The sequence below is a fragment of the Pagrus major genome, chromosome 17 (assembly GCF_040436345.1).
Source record: "Pagrus major chromosome 17, Pma_NU_1.0".
Taxonomy (NCBI): domain Eukaryota; kingdom Metazoa; phylum Chordata; class Actinopteri; order Spariformes; family Sparidae; genus Pagrus; species Pagrus major.
Genome location: NC_133231.1, coordinates 31885591 through 31910590, shown reverse-complemented (window position 1 = coordinate 31910590; position 25000 = coordinate 31885591). Strand labels below are relative to the sequence as shown.

Below are 25000 nucleotides of genomic sequence, written 5' to 3'. Positions count from 1 at the left end.
GCAGATCGGCCGATAATGAAAATGTCAGTTAGTAGAACTAAATGTGCTCATTAGTTTGTCCCCCGAGTCTGAAGATTAATGTTAATGAGTTCATTAAGGGATTAAACTAGAACGACCTCCTCCAGGTTGTTGGCCAACAGTCCCGATCCACTTACTCACTGTACCGATGGTATTTGAACTTGTTGTCCAGTCCTGAGATTTAAGAAGAGGAGATTAATAAATATCCAGATATATTTGGTGACTCGTTCTTCTGTCAACAACATCAAACATTGTGATGATCGTCAAAGAGACATCGGTGAAGACAAAACAGACTTCATGGACCTCATCAGTGTCAAGACTGTCTGACAGGACGTCTCAGGTGAAATGACGTTTTTATGTGTAATTTGCAGCCTAATACACTTTTTGTATATTGTTGTTAATAAGCTGATTAAACAGAGCAGAACATCTAAAAGTGTCATCAGTTACATAAACGAGGTCAACACTATAATCCTCCTGCAACATTATTTTGTTTGATCATTTCCCTAAAATCAAACTAATTGATGACCAAGTAAATCAAGATGGATTCTGATTGGCTGTCAGTGTCTCTATCAGTCATCAAACTGCTCTGGAAGTGATCCCAAAGGTTACTTTCTGTCGTCATTGTTATAGTTGTGGTGAGTTTAAAACCATTTTAAAAATGTTATATTGATAATTATTGTTTTCGTGATGTGTTGCAGAACATTTCTCTCTGACAGCTTAAAGGAGCAGTCTGTGCCAGCTTTTATTTCAACATTCAAAATGAACTAAAATCATCAACAGAATGTGAAGAAGTAACAGTTTTGATGTGTTGTCAGATGTTTGATGTGTCACAGAGATACATATTGAAGTTAGCTGATAGGGCCGCTAGCTGCACAGCTAACAGAGCTAACTAGCTAACAGCAGCTACAGTTAGCAGTTCCTCTGCTGATATTCTGCCCGCTACATGTTTGGATGTTTAATTCAACAGCTGACCATTTCTTACATATTGCACCTCTAATCTTTTTGTCGCTGACTTTATCAGGATTTGAACCAGCAACCGTCCGGTGACTGACCAATCAGGAGGCAGGAGTGTCATCATTGGCTGATCTGAATCAGCTGATATTTGAATGATGTTTTCCTCTCACCTCTCTCTCTTTTACCTCTCACTGCCTCTCTCGCCCACTCTCACCATCTGTTAACAGTCTCTCTCCCTCCTCCCCCTTTTCATAGTGTTGTTCCCTCTTCTCCCCTAAACTCTCTCTCGCTCTCTGTCTCTGAATGGTGAGCTCATGTCTCTCGCCCAGTCAGCAGATGATGTCAGAGCTGCAGAGGCTCTGGGCGAGGCTCCGAGCCGTCGACCACAACCGAAGAGGAAGAGAAGAGGAAGAAAAGAGCAACCGAAGGTTTTCAGACTGTGGTGGAAGAAGCACTCAGATCCTTTACTCCAGTAAAAGTACTGAAACCTCACTGTGGAAATACTCCACTACAAGTTAAAGTCTTTTTAAAAACCTCACTTCTCACAAAGTCTGTCAGCGTCATCAGCAGATTGTAGACTGACTCATGATGGTTCCTCATGTTTCTCTGCTCTTCAGGCATTTTGAATAGAAAAGTGTGTAATGGCAGAAATGGCGGTTGTGTGACACATGTCCCGCCCCTTCTCCCCAAAAGCCAATCATGTCGTTGACCGAAGCGAGCGAGATTCACGACAGTTTCAACTGATTTGTTGCGGCTGCAAGATACAGAGAGCTGCTGCAGACTTTATGAATATTTCTGATTCATTTTCTGTCTGATCAATGAATTAATTGACTGTTTGAGCTCTAAGACGCTGTAAATAATCTAATTAGAACGAAACAGAACTGTAATTAGCTCTCGTCAGACGCTTTTTGTGACATTCAGGAGGTTTTTGTTTGGCGGACTCAACCTTTAATCCAACGATCTACATCACAGCTTTCCTGGTTTCCTCCCGGCTGGGTGGAGTCGGGTCGGGTGGGTGTGGGGGGATTTATACAGGAAATGATCTCAGCTTCTGTCAGCTGCACAGGAAGTGTCCGTCCCCTAACACCCCCCCTCAGCGTTCCTGCAGGAAGCTCCTGGTGAAAACTGTCGACGCTCCGGCTTCCTTCCTCCCTCTCGTTACACTGACACACACTCCTGACTGACCGTAGACGTGTGCTGATGAACGAAGGAGGCGACTCACAGCAGAATATATACAGAGACGACTTCCTGTCTACCATCTGCTCCTCGACTCCTGGTCCAGAGTTTCTACTGTTGTTTCTGACGTTTTCTGCCCTCATTGTGATATAAATGACTGTCAGCTCCCGTCCACAGCAGTGAAGCTTGAGTCAGTGTGAACTGTAACAGGTGTTATTCAGTGGTGTTGAGGGTCGAGGACGACCGGAGAGTCACCAACACAGACACACTGTGGACAGACCAACACAACAACTACAACTCCCATCAGGCTTTGTCACAGACAGGCCAACAGCAGTCAGCACACCCCAAAATACATCCATCAGGTAACCATGGTAACAGGTGGGGGATGACTTCTGCTATTGTTTATTCAAATGAGTGTGTGTGTGTGTGTGTGTGTGTGTGTGTGTGTGTGTGTGTCCCACCCATCCCAAACATCCAGTGAACAGTTTGATGGGAACCAGAATGAGCTCGACTCTCAGCTGACCTGATTTTTTAACTCAAACTGGTGAAGTTGCCTAAAAGGTGATGAGTTTACCGGCCTGCTGCCACAGAACCAAACTCTGTTCTCAAATGTAACACTTTAAAGTTTCTTTGCTTACATACTAATGTAGACTCACTGAAGAATATTCATCAGTTACTTGTTTAAAGCCACATGAAGCGCTCTTCACATCGGCAGGGATTAGATTCACCACACAGAACTTATTTTAAGTTCTGTGTGGTGAATCTAAAAAGTTGTTAGTTCCTCCTTCTGAAACAGTCGAGATGAACACAATGAGCAAACGCATAAAAAACAAAATGTCTGATGTGTTCACTGCATGCCGAGTGAATCAGTTCTGATCCTGGCTGTTCTCTGTTCTGGTTCTGTTTAGACCACAAACAATAAGTCCGTCATCATGTTAGCGTGTCGTTCACTACTCAGCCTGTCTGTTACTGTAACAGACAACATCATCTTACTTTACTCTGTGTGTGTGGAGGAGCCCCGCCCTCAGGGAAACACAGAGAGTAACAGAGAGGAGAGAAGCTAACGCGACAATCAACAACAGCAAAACACAACCAAGACTTTCACTGAGCTGAAGCGAAACGAGCCAACCGTCATTAAGTCAATGACAAAACTAAATATTTAATTTATTTCAGGCAGAGGGAGGGGAAACACTAGTAACACACAAGCTATTAACCAGAAACACACCAGTAACTAACCAGTGAGATACACCAGTAACTAACCAGTGAGATACACCAGTAACTAACCAGTGAGATACAGCAGTAACTAACCAGTGAGATACAGCAGTAACTAACCAGTGAGATACACCAGTAACTAACCAGTGAGATACAGCAGTAACTAACCAGTGAGATACAGCAGTAACTAACCAGTGAGATACAGCAGTAACTAACCAGTGAGATACAGCAGTAACTAACCAGCAGCTGTTTTTATGACCCCTGGGTAACGACATCATCACTGGTGTAAACTCCTGACCTTTGACCTGTGGGAGACATGAGGCTTCGAGCGTCTCACCTGTAGAGCTTCAGTGAGGCTCCTCCTCTGTCCGTCCACCAGGATGAAGGGTCGAGTTTTCTCCAGCAGGGGGCGCCACCGTCTGTCCACACCTGAGGACACGGAGAACTGGGTGAACGAGTACAGGGGTCACAGATCAGTCAGAGTCAGTGTTCGAGTCAGTAAACGTCAGTAGGTCATTTAGAAACAGAGCCTCCGTTAAAGAGTGTTTCCACCAGAGGGCGCTGATTTTTACACCGTCGTGCCTCGTCAGACTGCACGACTGTCACAGTGGTTCGATCGGCGTGATGTTCACACTGACCAACTCTCTGCCTCGTTATCAGAAGTCTTACAGCCGCTGTGTTTGACTGATCAGCGGCAGCAGATCACAAATTGCAAGATCCCGACTTTTGTTGAATTTGCAGTGGTTCCATTTTATTTCCTTCTGATCACTAATTATAATAAAACTGTCACGTATTTGTGTTCAGAGTTAAGTAGTTTTGTTGGAGTCGCTGTGAGACACCGACCACATGTCTTCAATAACTCTTCTCCGTACATAGATAACTGCATCATCAGCGTACATGTGGCACCTTACAGCTGTCTGACAGCAGCGGGCCGGAGCAGAACCTTGTGATGAGCCCAATCTACAATGTATTACATATATATTACGTTTTAATTACATGTAAAATGTCCATTTATTTTACGACATAAGTTTGATAAACTAATTCAAGTATCACATAAAAGTAATGTTTATTCTGTCTCCTGGAGTAAATCACACCTGTAGTTATTAACAACACGTAAAAGACGCAGCTTTCTGTCTGATCAGAACCTGATCGGTTCTATTGATTTCTAAATGCTGAGCTGTCCTGTGACATGAACGCGTCCTTCACACAGGAAGCACAACGGATCTGTGGAGATCTGACAGCAGAGCAGGTTCACAGGGTCACATTCACAGCAGGTAACAGGTGAGGTGTCAGATTAAATAGGCCGTTACCCTGGCAACGGGCAGAGCATTCAATCAGGTCAAAGGTCACGCACACACACACACACACACACACACACGCACACACACTCTGTCACTTTCCCCTCCAGCAGCAGCTGATGTTCAGTCTGTAATCAATTATATCTTAAATCATTTATTCACAATAAGATAAATGGCTCGTGTACTTTCACGTCCGTCACCTGACGTTAGTCGTTACCTGTCACGGTGGCGATCAGGCCGTCGGTTCCGTCCAGAGGCAGAACCCCTCCGTCCGGCGGTGCGTTCAGGGACCTGGCAGCGGTGTCCGCAGCCCAGCCGCTGAGCAGCAGCAGCGGCAGCAGCAGCGCGGCGGCTCCGCTCATCCTGTCTGCGTCACCGGCACCGGCAACAGGTTGCTGCTGTCTGCTGTGTGCGTGTGTGCGTGTGTGTGTGTGTGTGCGTGTGTGTGTGTGCGTGTGTGTGCGTGCGAGAGAGAGGCAGCCCGTCCGGTCCCGTTACCGGACCGTGTACCACCAGCACCGGGGGAGGCTCCAGAGAAACTCCATGGCGCTTCTTGTCCCGGTACCATCCACACCAGCAGGCGGTCAGATCTGCGGCTGGTCCCGGACCAGCGGCGGGGAAGTGACCGCTAATGTGTCCGGTCCTCCCGTCCGGTCCTCCCGTCCGGTCCTCCCGCCCGGTCCTCCCGTCCGGACCGCTAGCTGCGCAGCTCTGACGACAACAGTTTACGGCGGCAGAAACTACCGTTAACACCGGGCGGACCGGTCGGTTTGTGTCGACTGTGTTCGTCTGGACACCGGACAGTTCGGGTCAGGCGTCCCGGGGCCTGAGAGCGGGTCAGTGCCGGAGGACGCGCTCGGCACCGTTTATACCGGAAGCTAACGGAGACGTCATGTAGCTGCGTCAAGCTAACACGAGCTAGCAAGAGGCTGACCGGAAGTACCGTGATTCTGGCTTCAGAATAAAAGCCAGCCAACGAGTGTCACTGAGCCACAAACATTTAAACATATATTCCTATTTCTAATATTTACATTTGACTAATTGATTCCGAGGCAATTCAAATTATGTATATATAATGGTCAACAGCACGAGTGAAGACAACATCTAATTTTGTCATTACTTGTCAAGATGAAAACTTACAGTCGTACCAACGTTTGAACTTTTCATTATGATCAAACATCAAAACAAGACTTTAAATTCCCTCCTTCCCCTCAGAACGGTGAGGTACAGAGAGGATGAATAAAGACAAATAAAACTAATTAAATATATTTAATATGTACTATGAAAGAAATTCTGTGTGAATTTCTTCATAAGTCAAGTTACAGTCTGTAGTTTCAGAGAAGAAGTTCAAACTCTGAACTTTAATTTTTACAACATTAATGAGGGAATAATACAAAATGTGTATTTTCTCCATCAGTGAATAAAGAAGCTGTTCTCAGAGGAAAAAAAGGTCCCAGAACAGTGTTTGAAGCTAGAAAGGTGGCAGGGTCCGCCACATATAAACACAGTAAAACAGTATAAAGTGTGTTGTCCTTTAAGGTCAGTTTGTTTATTCAGTTTATTCAGTCATGAAAACAAAATAGAGTTTGTTTATTTAGTTTGTTTAGGCAGAAAAAAATCAGCCACTGAGGATCTTTCTCTGCTCATTAACATTTCTTCAACTAAACTACAGACTGCTCCTTTAATTTTAATTAAATAACCCAAAATGACAGACAGCAAATTTGTCTCAAGGGGCTTTAAAAGTGTGAGCAGCTGTCTGTCTATGATCACGAGATCTTTCCAATAACAACACATTAATAAACATGTAAAAACTCATGAAGTCAGAGCAAAATCACAGTTAGTGGAGACAAAGTGAACACGACGCTGATTACTGTTAAAACACACAGCAGACAAAATCATTTAATACACTAATCACACAGCGTGTAATATTCTGACAGAAACTGTGAAGTCAAACAGACAAAGAACAAAACAGTTTTAATTCTTAACAACCAACCGAGTTATATTCTGAGCCCTGTTGCATTCTGGGTCAACAAAGTCCATCATCACCGTGATGCTTCAACTGTCCCTGTGACGGAGGGAAGCGCTGAAGTCATGTTGTGGACTCATAGAACAGCTTTTATTTTGAAAACCACATAACTGGATGCAGTTTTTACACATCTGAGTGGCTTTACACACACACACACACACACACACACACACACACACACACACACACACACACACACACAATAATAAACACAAATACCTGAGTCCACTCCTCAGTGTGTAAACAGGCCCTGATGATGTTTCAGAGGACGAACGTCAACAGTTGTTTATCTCACTGACTCGTGTTAATTTAAGGAAACAGACTCTGTTCTGCAAACAAAACAAAAGGATTCTCAGAAAAGTCTTTTTAAAATTTGATGAAATAAAACTACAACAAAAACTGAGCACCAGTGATGTCATCCTGTAACACAATGAAAGGGCCAATAATGAGAACTTTGGCTTCTGATGCTCATTAATAATTCAGTACTTTTATTTGAGTAACATTTTACTGCAGGACTCTGATTTGTTTTACTGTGTGGTGTCGTCACTTCAGCTGTTTGTGCATGTTGGTGTGCAGCTGCTGCGTTCAGGAGGATTATGGGTCAGTGAGGTCATGAAGGGTTCAGGTGTGCTGATGAGGTGATGACATCACTGTGAGTTGCTGATGTAAACTGATCCTGCATCAGTTTGTTGTGGATCAGATTAAACAGTGAAACTGTGAATGAAGCGAGCGCTGCACGTGCTGCTGACGATCAGCTGATTACATAATTCACATTTAATACACATCTAATCTGATCATGTGATCACACACACACACACACACACACACACACACACACACACACACAGTTAATAACTGAGTCATGACTGTGTTAATCCAAACAAAGATGATCGTGAGTTTATGCTTTGCTTCATTTATAAGCTGTCTGGTTTGTTGTCATTTGATTAGTAGAATAATCAGTTAAATAAACTAGAATGGCCCTCAGTAGAGTGCATACCTCCACCAAGACATTAAAGAAAATGTGGAAATCTGCATCCATTCCATTATCTGGAGCTGCACAAAATCTTAATGGGGTCTAGTCTGGGCCGAGACCAACAACCAACAACAATCAACCAACCAACCAACCAACTAATCAACCAACCAACAACAATCAACCAACCAAACAACCAACTTATCAACCAACCAACCAACCAACCAACCAAACAACCAACTAATCAACCAACCAACAACAATCAACCAACCAAACAACCAACTTATCAACCAACCAATCAACCAATCAACCAACCAACCAACCAACTAATCAACCAACCAACAACAATCAACCAACCAAACAACCAACTTATCAACCAACCAATCAACCAATCAACCAACCAACCAACTAATCAACCAACCAACCAACTAATCAACTAATCAACCAACCAATAAACCAAGAACAAACAAACAAACCTAAATATAAACAGGGTCAGAAGACGACTGCAGTTTAACCTTTGAGTTGAATAAATGATAAATGAACTGACAGGCAGCAGATGTCTCACCTGTAAGAACACACCTGGTCTGACTGTTTCTCCATCACATGTTTACTGATCATCTTCATGAGCTGAAACATGAAGGCAGCTTTATCTCAACATCTTCTTCTTCTTCCTCTTCTTCTTCTTCTTCTTCTTCTTCTTCTTCTTCTTCTTCTTCTCATCTGTGAGCCGCAGCTGGAACTTCCTGTCCTGGTCTAACTGGGGTCATCTCGTTGGAGACACTTCCTGTTGCTGATGACGACAAAGACGACGCCCACACCTGCTCAGACACTCCAACACCTGCAGGAGAGGATTCAACACAGAGGTCACCGCTGGATACGAAGCATTTCAGAACTCCTCCCTCATCTTTGAGAGCGCTCACCATTCTGCTCCTCCGTCCCTGCCTGATGATGCGTTTCCTGTCAGCGGAGGAAATCCGTCTCTGGATCTGAAGGTTGTAGAGAAACAAGACTCGCTTCTTCTCCCGCTGACAGACAGACAGACACACACAGACACACACACACACACACACAGACACACAGACACACAGACAGACACACAGACACACACACACAGACAGACACACAGAGACACAGACAGACACACACACACACAGACAGACACACAGAGACACACACAGACAGAGACACAGACAGACACACACACACACAGACACACACACAGAGACACAGACAGACACACACACACACAGACACACACACAGAGACACAGTCAGACACACAGACAGACACACACACACAGACAGACACACAGAGACACAGACAGACACACACACACACAGACACACACACAGAGAGGTCAACAAAACATAAGACGTCTGCTCAGTGTTGTGTGGGTCAGGTGGAGTACGTATGTACTTCATGAATGCAACGTTACAGAGAGGAGAGGGGAAGGAGAGACAGAACCAGAACCAGAACCAGAGTCTCTGCTGAGTGCTGACTTCACTCAGAGCTTCACCTCAACTCTCTAATGTGTTAAAGTTTTCTTCACGTTGTGTTTGGTCTCGTTCTCAGACTTCCTCTCTCTCTGACTCTCTCCTGAAGTTACAGCGACAGACGACCAGATGAAACTCACCGTCACCTCGAGGACACTGGAGGATTTCTCTGGTTTGATCTTTGTTGGAAACATTTGTGATGATGTGAGAACACAACTCAACAACTTGTGGAACAAAGGTCGAGTTGTTTTTGACATTTAAATGCAGAAATATGACAGATTATATCTTTAACTGTATGATGTTTATATTTATTTTGTTGTTAATAATCATCAGTTATTGTTGAACTGACACACGGAGACAAAGAGAGGATCAGTGTCATTAAAATGTGAATGTTAAAAGTTGAAGTGAAAACATGAATAAAACATGCTGTTTTTATTTTATATTATAGAGTATAAAGTGGTTTGTTGTCATTTGATTAGTAGAATAATCAGTTAAATAAACTAGAATGGCCCTCAGTAGAGTGCATACCTCCACCAAGACATTAAAGAAAATGTGGAAATCTGGATCCATTCCATTATCTGGAGCTGCACAAAAACTAAATGGGGTCTAGTCTGGGCCGAGACCAACAACCAACAACAATCAACAAACCAACCAACAACAATCAACCAACCAACCAACCAACCAACTAATCAACCAACAAACCAACCAACCAACCAACCAAGTAATCAACCAACCAACCAACCAACCAATCAACCAACCAACTAATCAACCAACCAACCAACCAACCAATTAATCAACCAACCATTTAATCAACCAACCAGCCAACCAACTAATCAATTAACCAATCAACCAACCAACCAACTAATCAACCAACCAATCAACCAACCAACCAACTAATCAACCAACCAAACAACCAACTAATCAACCAACCAACCAACTAATCAACCTAACAATGATGACTGAGCCTGACTTTATATCATCAGGAGGAGATGATGACTGAGCCTGACTTTATATCATCAGGAGGAGATGATGGCTGAGCCTGACTTTATATCATCAGGAGGAGATGATGGCTGAGCCTGACTTTATGTCATCAGGAGGAGATGATGGCTGAGCCTGACTTTATGTCATCAGGAGGAGATGATGGCTGAGCCTGACTTTATATCATCAGGAGGAGATGATGGCTGAGCCTGACTTTATATCATCAGGAGGAGATGATGGCTGAGCCTGACTTTATGTCATCAGGAGGAGATGATGGCTGAGCCTGACTTTATATCATCAGGAGATGATGGCTGAGTTTACAGTGTTGGGTGAACTGTTCCTTTAATGGAAGTGAAAGTCTCTCTCTCTCTCTCTCTGAGTGTCTCTCTACCACAGTTCAGCCTGTCAGCGCTGCTCTGTTATAATGCTCTTACATTAATCTGCTCTCAGATCAGATTTACTGCAGCTCACAGGGTTTAAACACACACACACACACACACACACACACACACTCGGTGTTTGTGTGTTAATGAGATTGAGCGTAGAGGAAGTGACATCACAGCCTGAACCAAAACAAAAGCTCTGATGAGGCACTTTTTATTGTTTCCTATTGTTACTGAGCTGACCTGAGATCTGCAGTTTGACCTCCGACGTGCTGCTGTAAACGCTGTGAGCTTCATCGTTACCTCAGAGCTGTAAGTGATTCATCAATCAGCTGTTACATTATTGGCAACTTTTTTGTGATAATCAATAAATTATGATTAGTAATTTCTTACGAAAACAACTCTTCTCTGCTGTCAGTTTGTTTCCTGAGTTGTGAGCAAAATAAAAAAAAAAAAAAAATTAAATAGGAAATAAATAAATGACTCAATAAATATGTAAATATGCCATTAAATTCACAAAACAACAATAGAAAAATAAATGACTTCATTTATATCAATATCATATATTGATATTTAATTATCTTCTGTGTTCATTCTCTTTTTATTTACTTTCCTACTAATTAATTATTTCTTCATTTATTAAATGTATTAATTTATTAATTGATTTCTCCAAACGTATTTTTTTCCTCCGCAGTTTACTCACTGTTGGTTGTTTAGTAAAATTTAAAAAAGGAATAAATTAGTAAATAAAATGTAAATTTTAATGAGAATTGAAATGTATGGGGAATTAATGAAAATGTAAATAAACAGAAGCAAATTAAAACAGAAATATCAATGTCAGATTTAATAATTTCATAAATACTAACGTTTGTTTTTTCAATATTATTTTTGGTGTTTTTTAATAAGATTGCCATTAATTGAGAAAGTTATCGTAGAACTGAAGTTAGCTTGAATCAGTAAATTATTTTACTGTTATATGGTTTGAATCTGTCTTCACTGCTCTGATCACTTATTATTCAAACAAATTAATTATTGTGTTGTTTTCTGTCTTGTAAAGCAGACAGTACTTTAAATAAAGTTATTATTGTATTTAAATATTTACTCGAGCACTACGACAACCAGCAGAAATAAAAACTGCTGTTTCCAGTGAAACTTTAATGTCACTAACATCAGTTTATTACTGTGTTAATTAAAACACACTGAAGGCAGCTGACGGCTCATTATTATTAATAATAATCCCATAAATATTTGCACAATTCATGAATATGATCTTATTTTTCTTTTCATTAATGTCTTCTGTCAGTTTCCTGTCCGGTCTCACTGCAGCAGGTGTGTCAGGTGTGCTGCTCCTTTAAAGACCCTGAAGGACCTCAGAGGATTGCAGGAGCTGCAGTGAGGTCACACTTCATGAGTGTGTGTGTGCGCGTGTGTGTGTGCATGTGCATGTATGTTTGTGTCGTGCGTGTGTGTGTGTGTGTGTGTGTGTGTGTGTACCTGTGGGTGGTAGAAGGCAGCGATGACCCGTCGGAGGCGGTTGGTGTAAACCTGCAGGCAGCTGAACAGCGCCACCAACAGGACGCCACACACACAGCTCACATACACACCTGCAGAGAGGGAGGAGGGGGGAGACACACACACTGAGGGGAGGGGGGGGAGAGAGAGAGAGAGAGAGAGAGAGAGAGAGAGAGAGAGAGAGAGGTGACGTTGGTGAAACAAGGACGATGTCGCCCTCTGCTGGTTCAGTTGAATGTACAATATGGACAAAAGTATGTAGACGCCACTTATTAATTCAACCGTGTGGTTTGTATGTTGATGACAAGCAGAACCACAGTCAGAACCACAGTCAGAACCACAGTCAGAGAACAGTCAGAGAACAGTCAGAGAACAGTCAGAACCACAGTCAGAGAACAGTCAGAGAACAGTCAGAACCACAGTCAGAACCACAGTCAGAGCCACAGTCAGAGAACAGTCAGAACCACAGTCAGAGAACAGTCAGAGAACAGTCAGAACCACAGTCAGAGCCACAGTCAGAGAACAGTCAGAGAACAGTCAGAGAACAGTCAGAGAACAGTCAGAGAACAGTCAGAGAACAGTCAGAGAACAGTCAGAGAACAGTCAGAGCCACAGTCAGAACCACAGTCAGATAACAGTCAGAGCCACAGTCAGAGCCACAGTCAGAGAACAGTCAGAACCACAGTCAGAGCCACAGTCAGAGACGTCTCTGTATTTATTACCTGATTGAATAGGTAAGTAAACGTTTGTGTCGCAGGAATCCTAAGTGACCTTTGACCTTTGACCTTTGACCTACCCTGGTTGTCCGTTTGGATGTGGAGGCTGGACGAGCTGTTGAAGGCTGAAACCGTCTTCCTCAGGAGGCGGGCCATCATGGAGGCTCCGCCCACTCTGATGTCCACCTGGTGGCTACCTGCAGAGAGGAATTACCCAGAAAACCTTGGTGGTGATGTCAATGAAGCTGGAGCTCAATTCTAAAGGAATAATACGTCACATTTTCTGATTAATTAAGCATCAACATAATCTGTCTGTAATCATAAGGAGGTGATATGCTTGCTTTTAGCATGCTAACACTGATTAGCATATTGAAAAATGTGCATGTTAGCATTGCTGACAAAGACCATGACAGGCTGATGAGACACAAGCTGTGTCTCAATTCAGGGGCTGCAGCCCTCGAAGGACGCATTTGAAGGCCAATTGCGTCACAACGCTGCCTTAAAAGCCTTCACTTTCAAAATGTTAAACAGCTCTCTTTCGCAGGCCTGGGCGGCAGAAATCATGACGTAAGGGTAAAGGGCGGGAACACCTGGTGACGCAACCAGGAAATACTCCGAAGGCGAGACCGTCCCATTTAACAACGGTTGACGCGGCCTTCGAAGGACGCGGCCTTTGGAGGCCGCAAAGGCCGCGTCCTTCGAAGGATGCAGCCCTGAATTTGGACACAGCTACAATGTCTTAAAGAAGAGATTATCACATTATTTCTTTATATGCAGATGATGTTCTAGTTTATTTTTACAAATATCAACCAGGTGATCCTCCACTCACTCATCACACTCGTGTGTGTGTGTGTGTGTGTGTGTGTGTGTGTGTGTGTGTGTGTGTGTGTGTGTGTGTGTGTGTGTGTTTACTGGTCAGGTTGAACTGGGTGAAGGTGTGTCTGCTGACGACGTCCAACACGTGGAACAGAGAGAAGTCGACAGTCAGCAGGATGACAGACAGCAGAGAGACAGACAGCAGCTGGAACACACCTGAGGTCTGAGCACGAACACACACACACACACACACACACACACACACACACACACACATGTTTACAGGAAGTGATGTAATGTATGTGGTTTATGACGTGGCTCGTTACACTGACAGACACGTGAAGGTCGCCAGTGTTGGTGTTGAAACTGAACCCACCACTTGTTGGAGCTCGTCAGGGTGGATTGTTGGACTCCAGGGGTCAATGAACTTCTTCTTCTCTGATTGGTCCAGAGGCAGCAGACAGCGCTTCCCCTAGAGAAGACAAACTATTCTTATGTGTGAAAGCTGATACATAAACAAAGTTATTATTTTCTAACTGCAGCAAATAATGAAAATAAAAATGATGATGATGATGATGATGATGTTACCGCTCTCCTCCTGCGGGCGTCAATCTGCCGGAAGTAGGTGGTGATGTAGAAGTTGTCAAATTGAACGTCTCTCCTGTACTGTCTGAGGTAACCAAACGCCCTGAGGAGGAGGAGGAGGAGGAGGAAGAGGAGGAGGAGGAGGAGGAGGAGGAGGAGGAGGAGGAGGAGGAAGAGGTCATGTTGGTCTGCGACTCAGCAGGAAGAGGAAGCTGATGTCAGAGTTTGAGATCTCACTGGGTGAAGATGGTGATGAAGGTGAAGGACAGCAGCAGCTGCAGGACATCCAGCAGCTGCTTCATGGTCGTCGTCAGTTTGGTGAAGGATTCTCGAACAGCCTGAGTAAAGTCCTCATCCAACAGAGCTCCACCCAACACCGCCTGCTGCTGCTGCTCCTGCAGGAGGTCAGAGGTCACAGAGATTCACCTCACTGGACATTAACAGAGAGCTCAACATGCAGAGTAAAGAAACATGGTGACCTCCACGACGAGCTCAGTGCTGAACTCTCTGGACAGCAGGTCCACTGACAGGTTCAGCTGGTCGAACAGCTGACCGAAGTTCCCCTCCACAGGGATCTGCTCTCTGCACCACGGAGTCATCACTGGAGGAGGAGGAGGAGGAGGAGGAGGAGGAGGAGGAGGAGGAGGAGGAGGAGGAGGAGGAGGACGAGGAGGAGGACGAGGAGGAGGAGGAGGAGGAGGAGGAGGAGAAGAAGGAGGAGGAGAAGAAGAAGAAAGAGGACGAGGAGGAGGAGAAGAAGAAGGACGAGGAGGAGGAGAAGTGTTTTAGTCTTACTGTCAACGTTAATGATCAATAAAGTTTTGAAACTTGAATCTTGAACGTGTCCTCGCTGGTCACCCGGCGGCTCACACAGACGTGACCGAAGCTTTCTGGTATGCTAAGCTAAGCTAGCAGGTTAGCACAGTTACATCCCAGTGTGACCTTTCACCTCTCATGACATCACACAGGAAGTGGAACGTCATGGAGACGCAGAGGATGTGGTTGATGACGGGGACGGGGATCGCCTCCATACACTCCGCCCACCTGAGGCTGAACCAATCAGCACATCTCTGCACGCCCTCATCCACCACACCTGGATCACACACACACACACACGCACACACACATTAAATGTAACGTGCTCATGATGCTGCACTCTAGTATTAAAGTTCTGGTTGTGATCTGACTCACTGTCGCACTGCATCATGGTCTTGGTGGTGAACTGCTCCTGTGTGCTGTTAGCGGCGGCGCCATGTTTGGGTTTGAATGGGTCGTACCCGTACTGAAGGACGACCTCGTCTCTGATGGTCTGAAACTTCCTGCTGACGCTCAGAGCCTCCGACTGAAACTCTGCTTCATCACCCTGAACAAGAAACAAGACACGGATGGATGACCTCTGACCCCTGTGACATCACCACAACCCCCCACAGTCAAACACCAAACAGCTGGTCTTCATCAGCTGACAGGTGACTCGTACAGACGTGAAAAGGCGTGTTAGTGTCTCGTCTCTGCAGAGAGTTTCTTGTTTTCTCTCTTTGTTGCTGCTCGGGACGCTTTACCAACCCAACATGTGGCTGTTTGACGTCCTGGGAATGAGACTCAACTATCAACTATCTTTGTGGTGCATTCAGGAGCAGCTGGGACAAATCCTACTGACTCTACCTTTAACTTTAATAGTCTTTGAATTATATTAATATGACGTGAGCTTCAGTTAGCTTTGACCACAGATGTCCTTCAGAGGGAGACTTTCTACTCTGATACTCTGAGTACATGTCAGAGCCTGTACTCGATTACTTTTACTGGAGTAAACAGGCTGAATCAGCACTTCTACTTCTACCAGAGTCTGTTTGTACACAAGTATCTGAGCTTCTCCTGGAGGACAGACTGAGAGGACTTCCTCTGCTTCTGTCTCACCATCAGCTGCTGTGTGATGAGTACGACCGGTCTGACGGCGTCCCGCCACAGTAACTTGCTGTGATGAACCTGCAGGTCGAGGTTGCAGCTCAGAGACAGAGCGGCCGTCTCCACGTTACGCTGGATGTTCGACAGCGGTCCTGTGACATCATCACGAGACAGAAGGACGTTTAAAGTTACTGTAATACGTGTGTGTGTGTGTGTGTGTGTGTGTGAGTGTGTGTGTGTGTGAGTGTGTGTGTGAATGTGTGTGTGTGTGAGTATGAGTGTGTGAGTGTGTGTGTGTGTGTGTGAGTGTGTGTGTGTGTGAGTGTGTGTGTGTGTGTGTGTGTGTGTGTGTGTGTGTGTGTGAATGTGTGTGTGTGTGAGTATGAGTGTGTGAGTGTGTGTGTGTGTGTGTGAGTGTGTGTGTGTGTGAGTGTGTGTGTGTGTGTGTGTGTGTGTGTGTGTGTGTGTGTGTGTGTGTGTGTGTGTGCGCTCACCTCTGCACAGCACAGACAGCATGACCAGCATCAGGTAGGCGCGTCCACGGGAGCCGAGCATGCTGGGAAACATCAGAAGGACCGAACATCTGGAGGAGGCTGAGAAGGCTCCGCCCACTGCGAACACAGCTGGAACAGATGTGTGTCAGTGTGTGTGTGTGTGTGTGCGTGTGTGTGTGTGTGTGTGTGTGTGTCAGTGTGTGTGTGTGTGTGTGTGTGTGTCAATGTGTGTGTGTGTGTGTGTGTGTGAGACGTCTCCTCACCAACAAACAGAGCTGCTGCTGCCAGCTGCAGGTCAGAGGTCAGCGGGAGGCTGCGGGAGACGCCCAGGAAGAGACCTGAGGACAGGAAGTGAAATGAACTGTTGTGAGATGTTTGTGTTGTTGAATATCGTGTGTTTGAGACGCTGGTGTAGAAAACTGCAACTGTCAATATCACAAATAAATCAGTTAAATAATCAGTGAAACATAAATATAGATATTAGTGAATTTATCGATGAGTATTAAATTTATCTTCCCTCTTTATATTTTACAGCAACAAAGAGTCGACCACGTGACCTCATCTGCATAATGAAGCAGAAACAAATGCGTTTGATTAAATAAACAGCGAAACTAACAAATAAATAAATGAACATAAATACATTTAAAATGTAACTGAATAATAAAACAGGAAAGTGAATAAAAAAGGAATTAATACAAAGTTTACAACAAAAGAGAAGCAGGTTAAAACAAACGCCGCTGATGTTCAGCAGCACCGGAGGAACCACAGCTGCGGGTCACAGGCCGGGGAGGTCCGGACCACCTGTAGGTTCTGGAGAACCGTCTCAGCACAGCTCTGATGACCAGAACTCCGTTCAGAGAGCAAACTGATCCATTTATTGATCAGATAGCAGAGAAGTGTGTTCCGGGTTCAGGCGGATTCTGTGTTCCTGTTATTTGTATTAAGCAGTTATCATCAGACTGGCGGGAGTCGCGGTGTCGGTCTGAGACACGGTGCTGGTACCGATTCATCCTCCTGAGTCAGTGGACGTTACCTGCACCGCTCACTGCTCCGAACAGCGTCCTGAGGACCAGGTGAGCCACCGGGAGCTCTTCTGATTGGCTGAAGAAAAATCCATAGACGGCAGGAGGCAGGTAGGTCGAAGCGATCCTCTGCACAGCTGCAGGACAGAGACAAACAGCTGGACAGGTGCACGGAGACAGACTGTAAACATGTGGCTAACAAAGCTGCTACAGCTAGCTCAAAGTTAGCTAACAGTTAGCTAACAGCTAGCTACAAGTTAGCTAACAGTTAGCTAACAGTTAGCTTAAATGTAGCTTTAGACACAGGAACAGTCTACAGATCTGAACTAACTGCTGTGAGGAGCTGAAGGTGAGTTCAGGTGAGTCATGATCCGTCTTCAGGGTCTGAAGGCTGAAGGCTGAAGGCTGAAGGCTGAGTCCTGCTGGTCAGACTGAGTCCTGCTGGTCAGGCTGAGTCCTGCTGGTCAGACTGAGTCCTGCTGGTCTGTTGGTCAGTTGTCAGTTGGTCAGTTGGTCTGTTGTTTGTTGGTCTGTTTGTCAGTTGGTCTGTTTGTCAGTTGGTCAGTTGGTCAGTTTGTCTGTTTGTCTGTTTGTCAGTTGGTCTGTTTGTCTGTTTGTCTGTTGGTCAGTTGGTCAGTTGGTCTGTTGGTCTGTTGGTCAGTTGGTCAGTTGGTCTGTTGGTCAGTTGTCAGTTGGTCAGTTGGTCTGTTGTTTGTTGGTCTGTTGGTCAGTTGGTCTGTTTGTCTGTTGGTCTGTTGGTCAGTTGTTTGTTGGTCAGTTGGTCAGTTTGTCTGTTGGTCTGTTTGTCAGTTGGTCAGTTGGTCAGTTTGTCTGTTTGTCTGTTGGTCTGTTTGTCAGTTGGTCTGTTTGTCTGTTGGTCTGTTTGTCTGTTGGTCAGTTGGTCAGTTGGTCAGTTGGTCTGTTGGTCAGTTGGTCAGTTGGTCTGTTTGTCAGTTGGTCAGTTTGTCTGTTTGTCTGTTGGTCTGTTTGTCAGTTGGTCAGTTGTCAGTTGGTCAGTTGTCAGTTGGTCTGTTGTCAGTTGGTCAGTTGTCAGTTGGTCAGTTGGTCAGTTGGTCAGTTGGTCTGTTGGTCAGTTGGTCTGTTGGTCTGTTGTCAGTTGGTCAGTTGTCAGTTGGTCAGTTGGTCTGTTGGTCTGTTGGTCAGTTGTCAGTTGGTCTGTTGGTCAGTTGGTCAGTTGTCAGTTGGTCTGTTGGTCTGTTGGTCTGTTGGTCAGTTGGTCAGTTGTCAGTTGGTCAGTTGGTCTGTTGGTCAGTTGTCAGTTGGTCAGTTGGTCTGTTGGTCTGTTGGTCAGTTGGTCTGTTGGTCTGTTGGTCAGTTGTCAGTTGTCAGTTGGTCAGTTGGTCAGTTGTCAGTTGGTCTGTTGGTCTGTTGGTCTGTTGGTCAGTTGGTCTGTTGGTCTGTTGGTCAGTTGTCAGTTGGTCTGTTGGTCTGTTGGTCAGTTGGTCAGTTGTCAGTTGGTCTGTTGGTCTGTTGGTCAGTTGGTCAGTTGTCAGTTGTCAGTTGGTCTGTTGTCAGTTGGTCTGTTGGTCAGTTGGTCTGTTGGTCTGTTGGTCAGTTGGTCTGTTGGTCTGTTGGTCAGTTGGTCTGTTGGTCTGTTGTCAGTTGGTCAGTTGGTCTGTTGGTCAGTTGGTCAGTTGTCAGTTGGTCTGTTGGTCTGTTGGTCAGTTGGTCTGTTGGTCAGTTGGTCAGTTGTCAGTTGGTCAGTTGTCAGTTGGTCTGTTGTCAGTTGGTCAGTTGGTCTGTTGGTCAGTTGGTCAGTTGTCAGTTGGTCAGTTGTCAGTTGGTCAGTTGGTCAGTTGTCAGTTGGTCTGTTGGTCAGTTGTCAGTTGGTCTGTTGGTCTGTTGGTCAGTTGGTCAGTTGTCAGTTGGTCAGTTGTCAGTTGGTCAGTTGGTCAGTTGTCAGTTGGTCTGTTGGTCAGTTGTCTGTTGGTCAGTTGGTCAGTTGTCAGTTGGTCAGTTGGTCTGTTGGTCAGTTGGTCAGTTGTCAGTTGGTCAGTTGTCAGTTGGTCAGTTGGTCAGTTGGTCAGTTGTCAGTTGGTCAGTTGTCAGTTGGTCTGTTGGTCAGTTGTCAGTTGTCAGTTGGTCTGTTGGTCTGTTGGTCTGTTGGTCAGTTGGTCTGTTGTCAGTTGGTCAGTTGGTCTGTTGGTCAGTTGGTCAGTTGTCAGTTGGTCAGTTGTCAGTTGGTCAGTTGGTCAGTTGTCAGTTGGTCTGTTGGTCAGTTGTCAGTTGGTCTGTTGGTCTGTTGGTCAGTTGGTCTGTTGTTTGTTGGTCAGTTGGTCTGTTGGTCAGTTGGTCAGTTGGTCTGTTGGTCGGTTGGTCAGTTGGTCAGTTGGTCTGTTGGTCAGTTTGTCTGTTGGTCGGTTGGTCAGTTGGTCAGTTGGTCTGTTGGTCAGTTTGTCTGTTGGTCTGTTGGTCAGTTGGTCAGTTGGTCTGTTGGAGCTTCTGGAAATTTCAGAGTGACATCATGTTTGTTTTGTCTCCATAGAAACAGGAGTCAGAGGACTCAGAGAGAAGATGAAGCGTGAGGAGAGGCGGAGACACCTGATGAAGACTGATGTCAGAGTCCAGGTGGAGAGGGGCGGAGTCACACAGGCTGTCAGACTGAACAGGTGAGTTTACACAGGAGAAATACTGCAGCTGTTAGCTAGCAGGGAGCTAATGCTGAATGCTAAAGCTGTCAGATAAATGTAGGTACTATATTTCCAGTGTAACTAAGTACATTTACTCAAGTACTGTATTTAAATACAATGTTGAGGTAGTTGAACCTTTTACTCACTAGATGCTTTTGATAACTTTAGTTACTAGTTACTTTACAGATTACATGCTGCAATTTTTGCTCATTTTATCAGCAACCAAGTTGTAAACAAGACAAACATTGATCCAATAATCAATCGATCATCACTCGACCTCATTGGTCGAACACGGCAGAAATGTAAAGACATGTAGAATTTACTTTTACTGGTGATTCTGAAGTGCATTTAGTATCAGATACTTTAAGACTTTTACTCGAGTACTGTTCATATCAATGACTCTCGCTTTTACCAAAGTAATATTTTAACACCATATCTTTACTTTTACTCGAGTAAAGTACAAGTACCTAAAATACCTTTGTGCAGTAGAGTGGATTCTCTCCCTGTTGATGTCATCGTTCCTCCTCAGGTCAGCAGGACGCTCTGGGCGCAGCAGGTGGAGGAAGGTCAGAGGTCACCTGTATGAGGGGGGGCGGAGCCTGGTGGCATTTGCCTCGGGGCTGCTGTTGGCGTCTCTGTACGGGGTCGCCGCTCTGTTCCTGCAGAATCAGCCGCTGTGGTTGTGCGTCTACGCCACGCTGGCGGTGGCCGTCCTGGCGGCCTTCGGTCTGGGACTGTCAGCCGGCGTACGGGCCGACGTCGCCGTGCTGCTGCCTTCACTGGCCTCAGGTCAGTGTGTTCATCAGACCTCCACCGGGGGCGCCAGAGAGCTCAGTTATCCCTCTGTCCCACTTCAACGAGTTAATTTATCACCTTTTAATCTTTACATTTGTTATTATTTACAAGATGTGGAATGTAATGTAACTGTACATTTACTCAAGTACCTTATTTAAGTAGGTCTACAATGTTGGGGTACTCGAGTTTACTTTAAGTAAAGTATTTGTACGTTGTGGTATCAGTACTTTTACTCAGAGATGGAATAGAAAGTACCTAAAAGTCATATTCGAGTAAAAGTAAAGATGTGGTGTTAAAATATTACTTTGGTAAAAGTGAAAGTCACTCATATGAATAGTACTCGAGTAAAAGTCTTAAAGTAGCTGATATTAAAGGTACTTAAGTGAGTACAGTACTTAAGTATAATTTTGAAGTACTTGTACTTTACTTGAGTATTTCCACTCCACTACATTTATCTGATTACTTTAGTTTAGATTTTCTCATCATCAGATAAAAACAGTGATTGTGATGATCAGCTGACTCTCAGTTTATTCATACCTGTAATATATGAATCAGTTACTTTACTGATACTTTTACCACTGGTACTTTTTTAATATCAGATACTTTAAGAATTTTACTCGAGTGCTGTTCATATGAGTGACCTGAGTTACCTTTAACTAAAGTAATATTGTTATGACCTCATGTGCTGATCTCCAGATGTTTGTCAAAACGTTTTTATTCAATAAAGTTTATTTGGGGCTCCTGAATAGAGGCGTGGCTTCTGATGGGGGCGTGTCCTTCCTCCTCGTCCTCTCTGCTGTTTCAGCTCGGGGGAGGAGCTTCCTGTTCTTCCTGTTCGGCTCGGTGCTGCTGTCCGGTCCACTCACCAACACGTTAGAGAACACGGAGCGAGCCGCCGCCAGCCTGCTGTGTGGAGCCGAGCTGGCAGCCAATCAGACGCAGGAACTGATGCAGAGAGCTGCCACGCCCCTTTTCTGTAAGACCCGCCCACCTGTGTCATCACTACGCAACAGGAAACAAGAAACAGCTCTGGTGTTTTTAGTTTTTACTTTGACGCTTCAAATACATTTTCTTGCTAAAATACTTTGAATACTTTTAATTGTAATGGAGTATTTCTGTAGTACTTGTAGTGAATACTTCACATGTTGTAGCAGTATGTAGTAGTGTTATCTTACTTTAAAGTCACCGTCTCTGCTTTATGAGTATTTTTACTTTTGGTACTGAGTTCATGTTGATGCCGAACACTTTTCCACTTTACTTGAGTAACATTTTGAACGCAGAATATTTTTACTCGTACTTCAGTGAAAGTTCTGAACTCTCCCTCCCTCCAGCGCTGTGAAGAGGTCCGACTGTGGGTTTCAGTTCAGACTCTTTATTCTGATGTTCAGTTTTAAATTGTGTGCCTGTGTGTGTGTGGTGCGTGTGTGTGTGGTGCGTGCGTGCGTGTGGTGCGTGTGTGTGTGGTGCGTGCGTGTGGTGTGTGTGTGTGTGTGTGTGTGTGTGTTCACAGCTGCGTTGGACAGGATCAGAGCCATCAGCAGTACCGCTCTCTCCGTCGCAGGACGAGTCCAGAACTTGGTCGGCGCTCTGACTGACTCCGCCCGTCATGTTGGTGAGTGACGCTGCAGTTTGATGAGTTTAAACACAAAGAAACAGAAATAATATTTATCTTCAGCTTCATTCACATTTTAACAACGTTTTGTCTTTTAAACACCTGATCAGGAAAACTTTGATATTTAGCGTCGACAGTTTGAGGTCCTGGAGTCCTCATGAAACTGAAGGAGTCTTTGACTAACTTCTAAGTGGTCTCAAGGACATTATAAGGACCCATAGCCTCTCTCAAGGATCCCTGAACTTTGGACTCCTGGAGAATGCTCAAGAACATTTTAAACTTCTTTAAGCACTTCAGGAAACTCTACATGGGCCCATAACCTCCTTTAAGGACTCCTGGAGAGGTTCTAGAAGTACTGATTGGTGTTTTAGTGACGTTCCAGGAGTCCTTGAAGAGGTTGCACTGAGGTTATTGAGTCTTTTAGGAGGTTATGTGTCCTTGAGGAGAATCAGGAGTCATTGAGGAGGTATTGGGGTCCTTAAGGAAAGAGTGCTTAAGGAGGTTATGGAATTTCTTGAGGAAGTATTAGGAACCTTGAGAATGTTGTTCATTGTGGAGGTCATGGAGTCCTTAGAGACGTTAAAGAGTGCTTCATTAGAAGGTCTTGAAGTAGTTTTACAGAGCTTGAAAATGTATAAGTAGTCCTTGAGGAGGTAATAGGGTCCTTAAGGAAGTTCCAGGAGTCCTTAAGGGATTGGTGTTCTTGAGGAAGTTTGAGAGGCCTTGAAGAAGTTCCAGATGTCCTTGGGAAGGTTTTCGATGAGGTTCTTGGAGGCAGTGAAGACGGTTTTTTGAGGCCTTGATGAGGATTTAAGGGTCCTTGAGGAGGTCAAGGGGTCCTTGTAGAGGTCCCAGGAAACCTTGAAGAAGTTATGGAATAAATCAAAGTAAATATTTTGATAATTAAACAGTAAATATCAAACCCAGAGTCATGTGATACCTCGACCTCTGACCTCGGACTCTGCAGCTCGCACTCTGAGGAACGTCCTCCACTTCCTGGTTGACATCAGCGACATCTGTAACGCCAAACTGGGCTCTCCGTACAGGAAGTGCCGGCAGGTGTTCGCCGAGGCTCGGGCCGACTGCTCCGAGCTGCTGGGAGACTTCAACTTCCTGTGTGAAATCGTGGACGCCTTCCTGCCGCTCTGCAGCATCGCCCGCGGTGCGTTCACTGACATCATCGCCTCTGTTCACTGTCAGAAGACTTTAAAGGAGCATTGCACTGATTTGACAGTTTATGATAATAATGTTTCAGTAATTTCTGATCAAATAATTCATGACAATAACTGAAATATTGTTTAGTTATTGAGATGTTAGTGAGTTTCTCTCCTAGTTTTCATCTTTGCTACTAATTCTGTGTCTGTTTCAGCCGGCGAGCTCTTCTGCACCATCCCCTCCTACATCGCCGACCATCTGAAGAAACGTCTGGCAGCTCGTAAGTTCAGTGATTCTTTCTGTTTTAAACCTTTATTGACAACATTAACGCTGACACTGAGCCGGTGAGTCTGTCCTCCTACAGCCGCTGTTGCAGCATTTGAGCGACTGAAGCAGGAGTTTGACTTTAACCTCTCGGCCTCGGTGACCTTTGACCTGGACGCCAACAGCAGCAGCTCTCTGCACCAGGTGTCCCAGGACATCATGGAGGAGGTTTCATCAGAGCTGCAGGTGTTTCAGAAGCTGAGTCAGCCGCTGGCGTACAGCGGTCTCTTCCTGCTCGCCTGGTCCTTTCTCAGGTCGGTGATCACGCTCCAGTTTACTTCATCTATACGGGGCAGCTGCCGTTAAATATAATTAGCAGTAGAGCAAGAAAATGTTAGCATGAAAGCAACATAACTAAACTACAACTAACTTGTACATACTGAGCATTAAACATGTTAACATCCCCTTGTTATGCTAACATGCTAAATGTTAAAGTGTTAGCTGATCAACACACAAGCTGTGTCCAAATTCAGGGGCTGCATCCTTCGAAGGAGCATTTGAAGGCCAATTGCGTCACAACGCTGTGCGAAGGCCGTCCACATTCGAAGGCTCCTTCACATGCAGCCTTCTCTTCCCTCTTTTCGGAGGACGCACCGCTACTGTCCTTCACGGCCTCCCATATCCCAAGATCCTTTGAGCGCCGCTCCTCAATCGCGAAAAAGAAGAGGGAAAGCAAGAGAAATGGCAACATCAAGTGGCGCAGACTTGACATTTAAATGTAAGTATTGGGTTTATACTCGGTTTTTACTCATTTGAACATCCAACGCCACATATGTTAAACTTCAGGGGACCTTAAAACCTCCACATTTCAACTTTCAGTTAAAACACGTGACGCTGGTAATGCATTAGCATACGGCATAAATTAGCATTATGCCGTTGGAAGTAAAGCCTTAAAAGCCTTCACTTTC

At 44.9% G+C, this 25000-nt stretch overlaps 3 protein-coding genes across 5 annotated transcripts in view; 1 reads left to right on the top strand and 2 right to left on the bottom strand.

Moving 5' to 3' along the window:
• Positions 1-5499, bottom strand: part of adam15 (ADAM metallopeptidase domain 15) — a 25368-nt gene extending 19869 nt beyond the window's left edge. For all 3 annotated transcript variants that reach the window (XM_073485427.1, XM_073485428.1, XM_073485429.1), the window contains exons 1-2: positions 4876-5499; positions 3698-3789 (exon numbers count right to left, since the gene is read on the bottom strand). In XM_073485427.1, the coding sequence (XP_073341528.1) occupies positions 3698-3789; positions 4876-5020 (237 nt within the window). In that variant the 5' untranslated portion in view covers positions 5021-5499. The remainder of the gene's footprint in view (positions 1-3697; positions 3790-4875) is intronic.
• A 2862-nt stretch (positions 5500-8361) lies between these two features.
• Positions 8362-17923, bottom strand: dcst1 (DC-STAMP domain containing 1). Its single transcript, XM_073484710.1, has 16 exons — positions 17887-17923; positions 17567-17692; positions 16797-16871; positions 16534-16662; positions 16052-16191; positions 15329-15500; positions 15087-15230; positions 14617-14738; positions 14375-14532; positions 14141-14240; positions 13929-14024; positions 13649-13775; positions 12817-12933; positions 12003-12145; positions 8575-8679; positions 8362-8492 (listed from the first exon to the last, which is right to left on the bottom strand). Exons 1-16 carry the CDS (start codon positions 17921-17923, stop codon positions 8418-8420), a joined length of 1866 nt encoding a protein of 621 aa, XP_073340811.1. The 3' UTR covers positions 8362-8417.
• The window catches only part of dcst2 (DC-STAMP domain containing 2), an 18797-nt gene continuing 11681 nt past the window's right edge, over positions 17885-25000 (top strand). Inside the window, exons 1-8 of the mRNA XM_073485631.1 lie at positions 17885-17914; positions 20062-20185; positions 20736-20995; positions 21807-21977; positions 22512-22613; positions 23581-23775; positions 23983-24048; positions 24133-24346. Of these exons, the coding sequence (XP_073341732.1) occupies positions 20091-20185; positions 20736-20995; positions 21807-21977; positions 22512-22613; positions 23581-23775; positions 23983-24048; positions 24133-24346 (1103 nt within the window). The 5' untranslated portion in view covers positions 17885-17914; positions 20062-20090. The remainder of the gene's footprint in view (positions 17915-20061; positions 20186-20735; positions 20996-21806; positions 21978-22511; positions 22614-23580; positions 23776-23982; positions 24049-24132; positions 24347-25000) is intronic.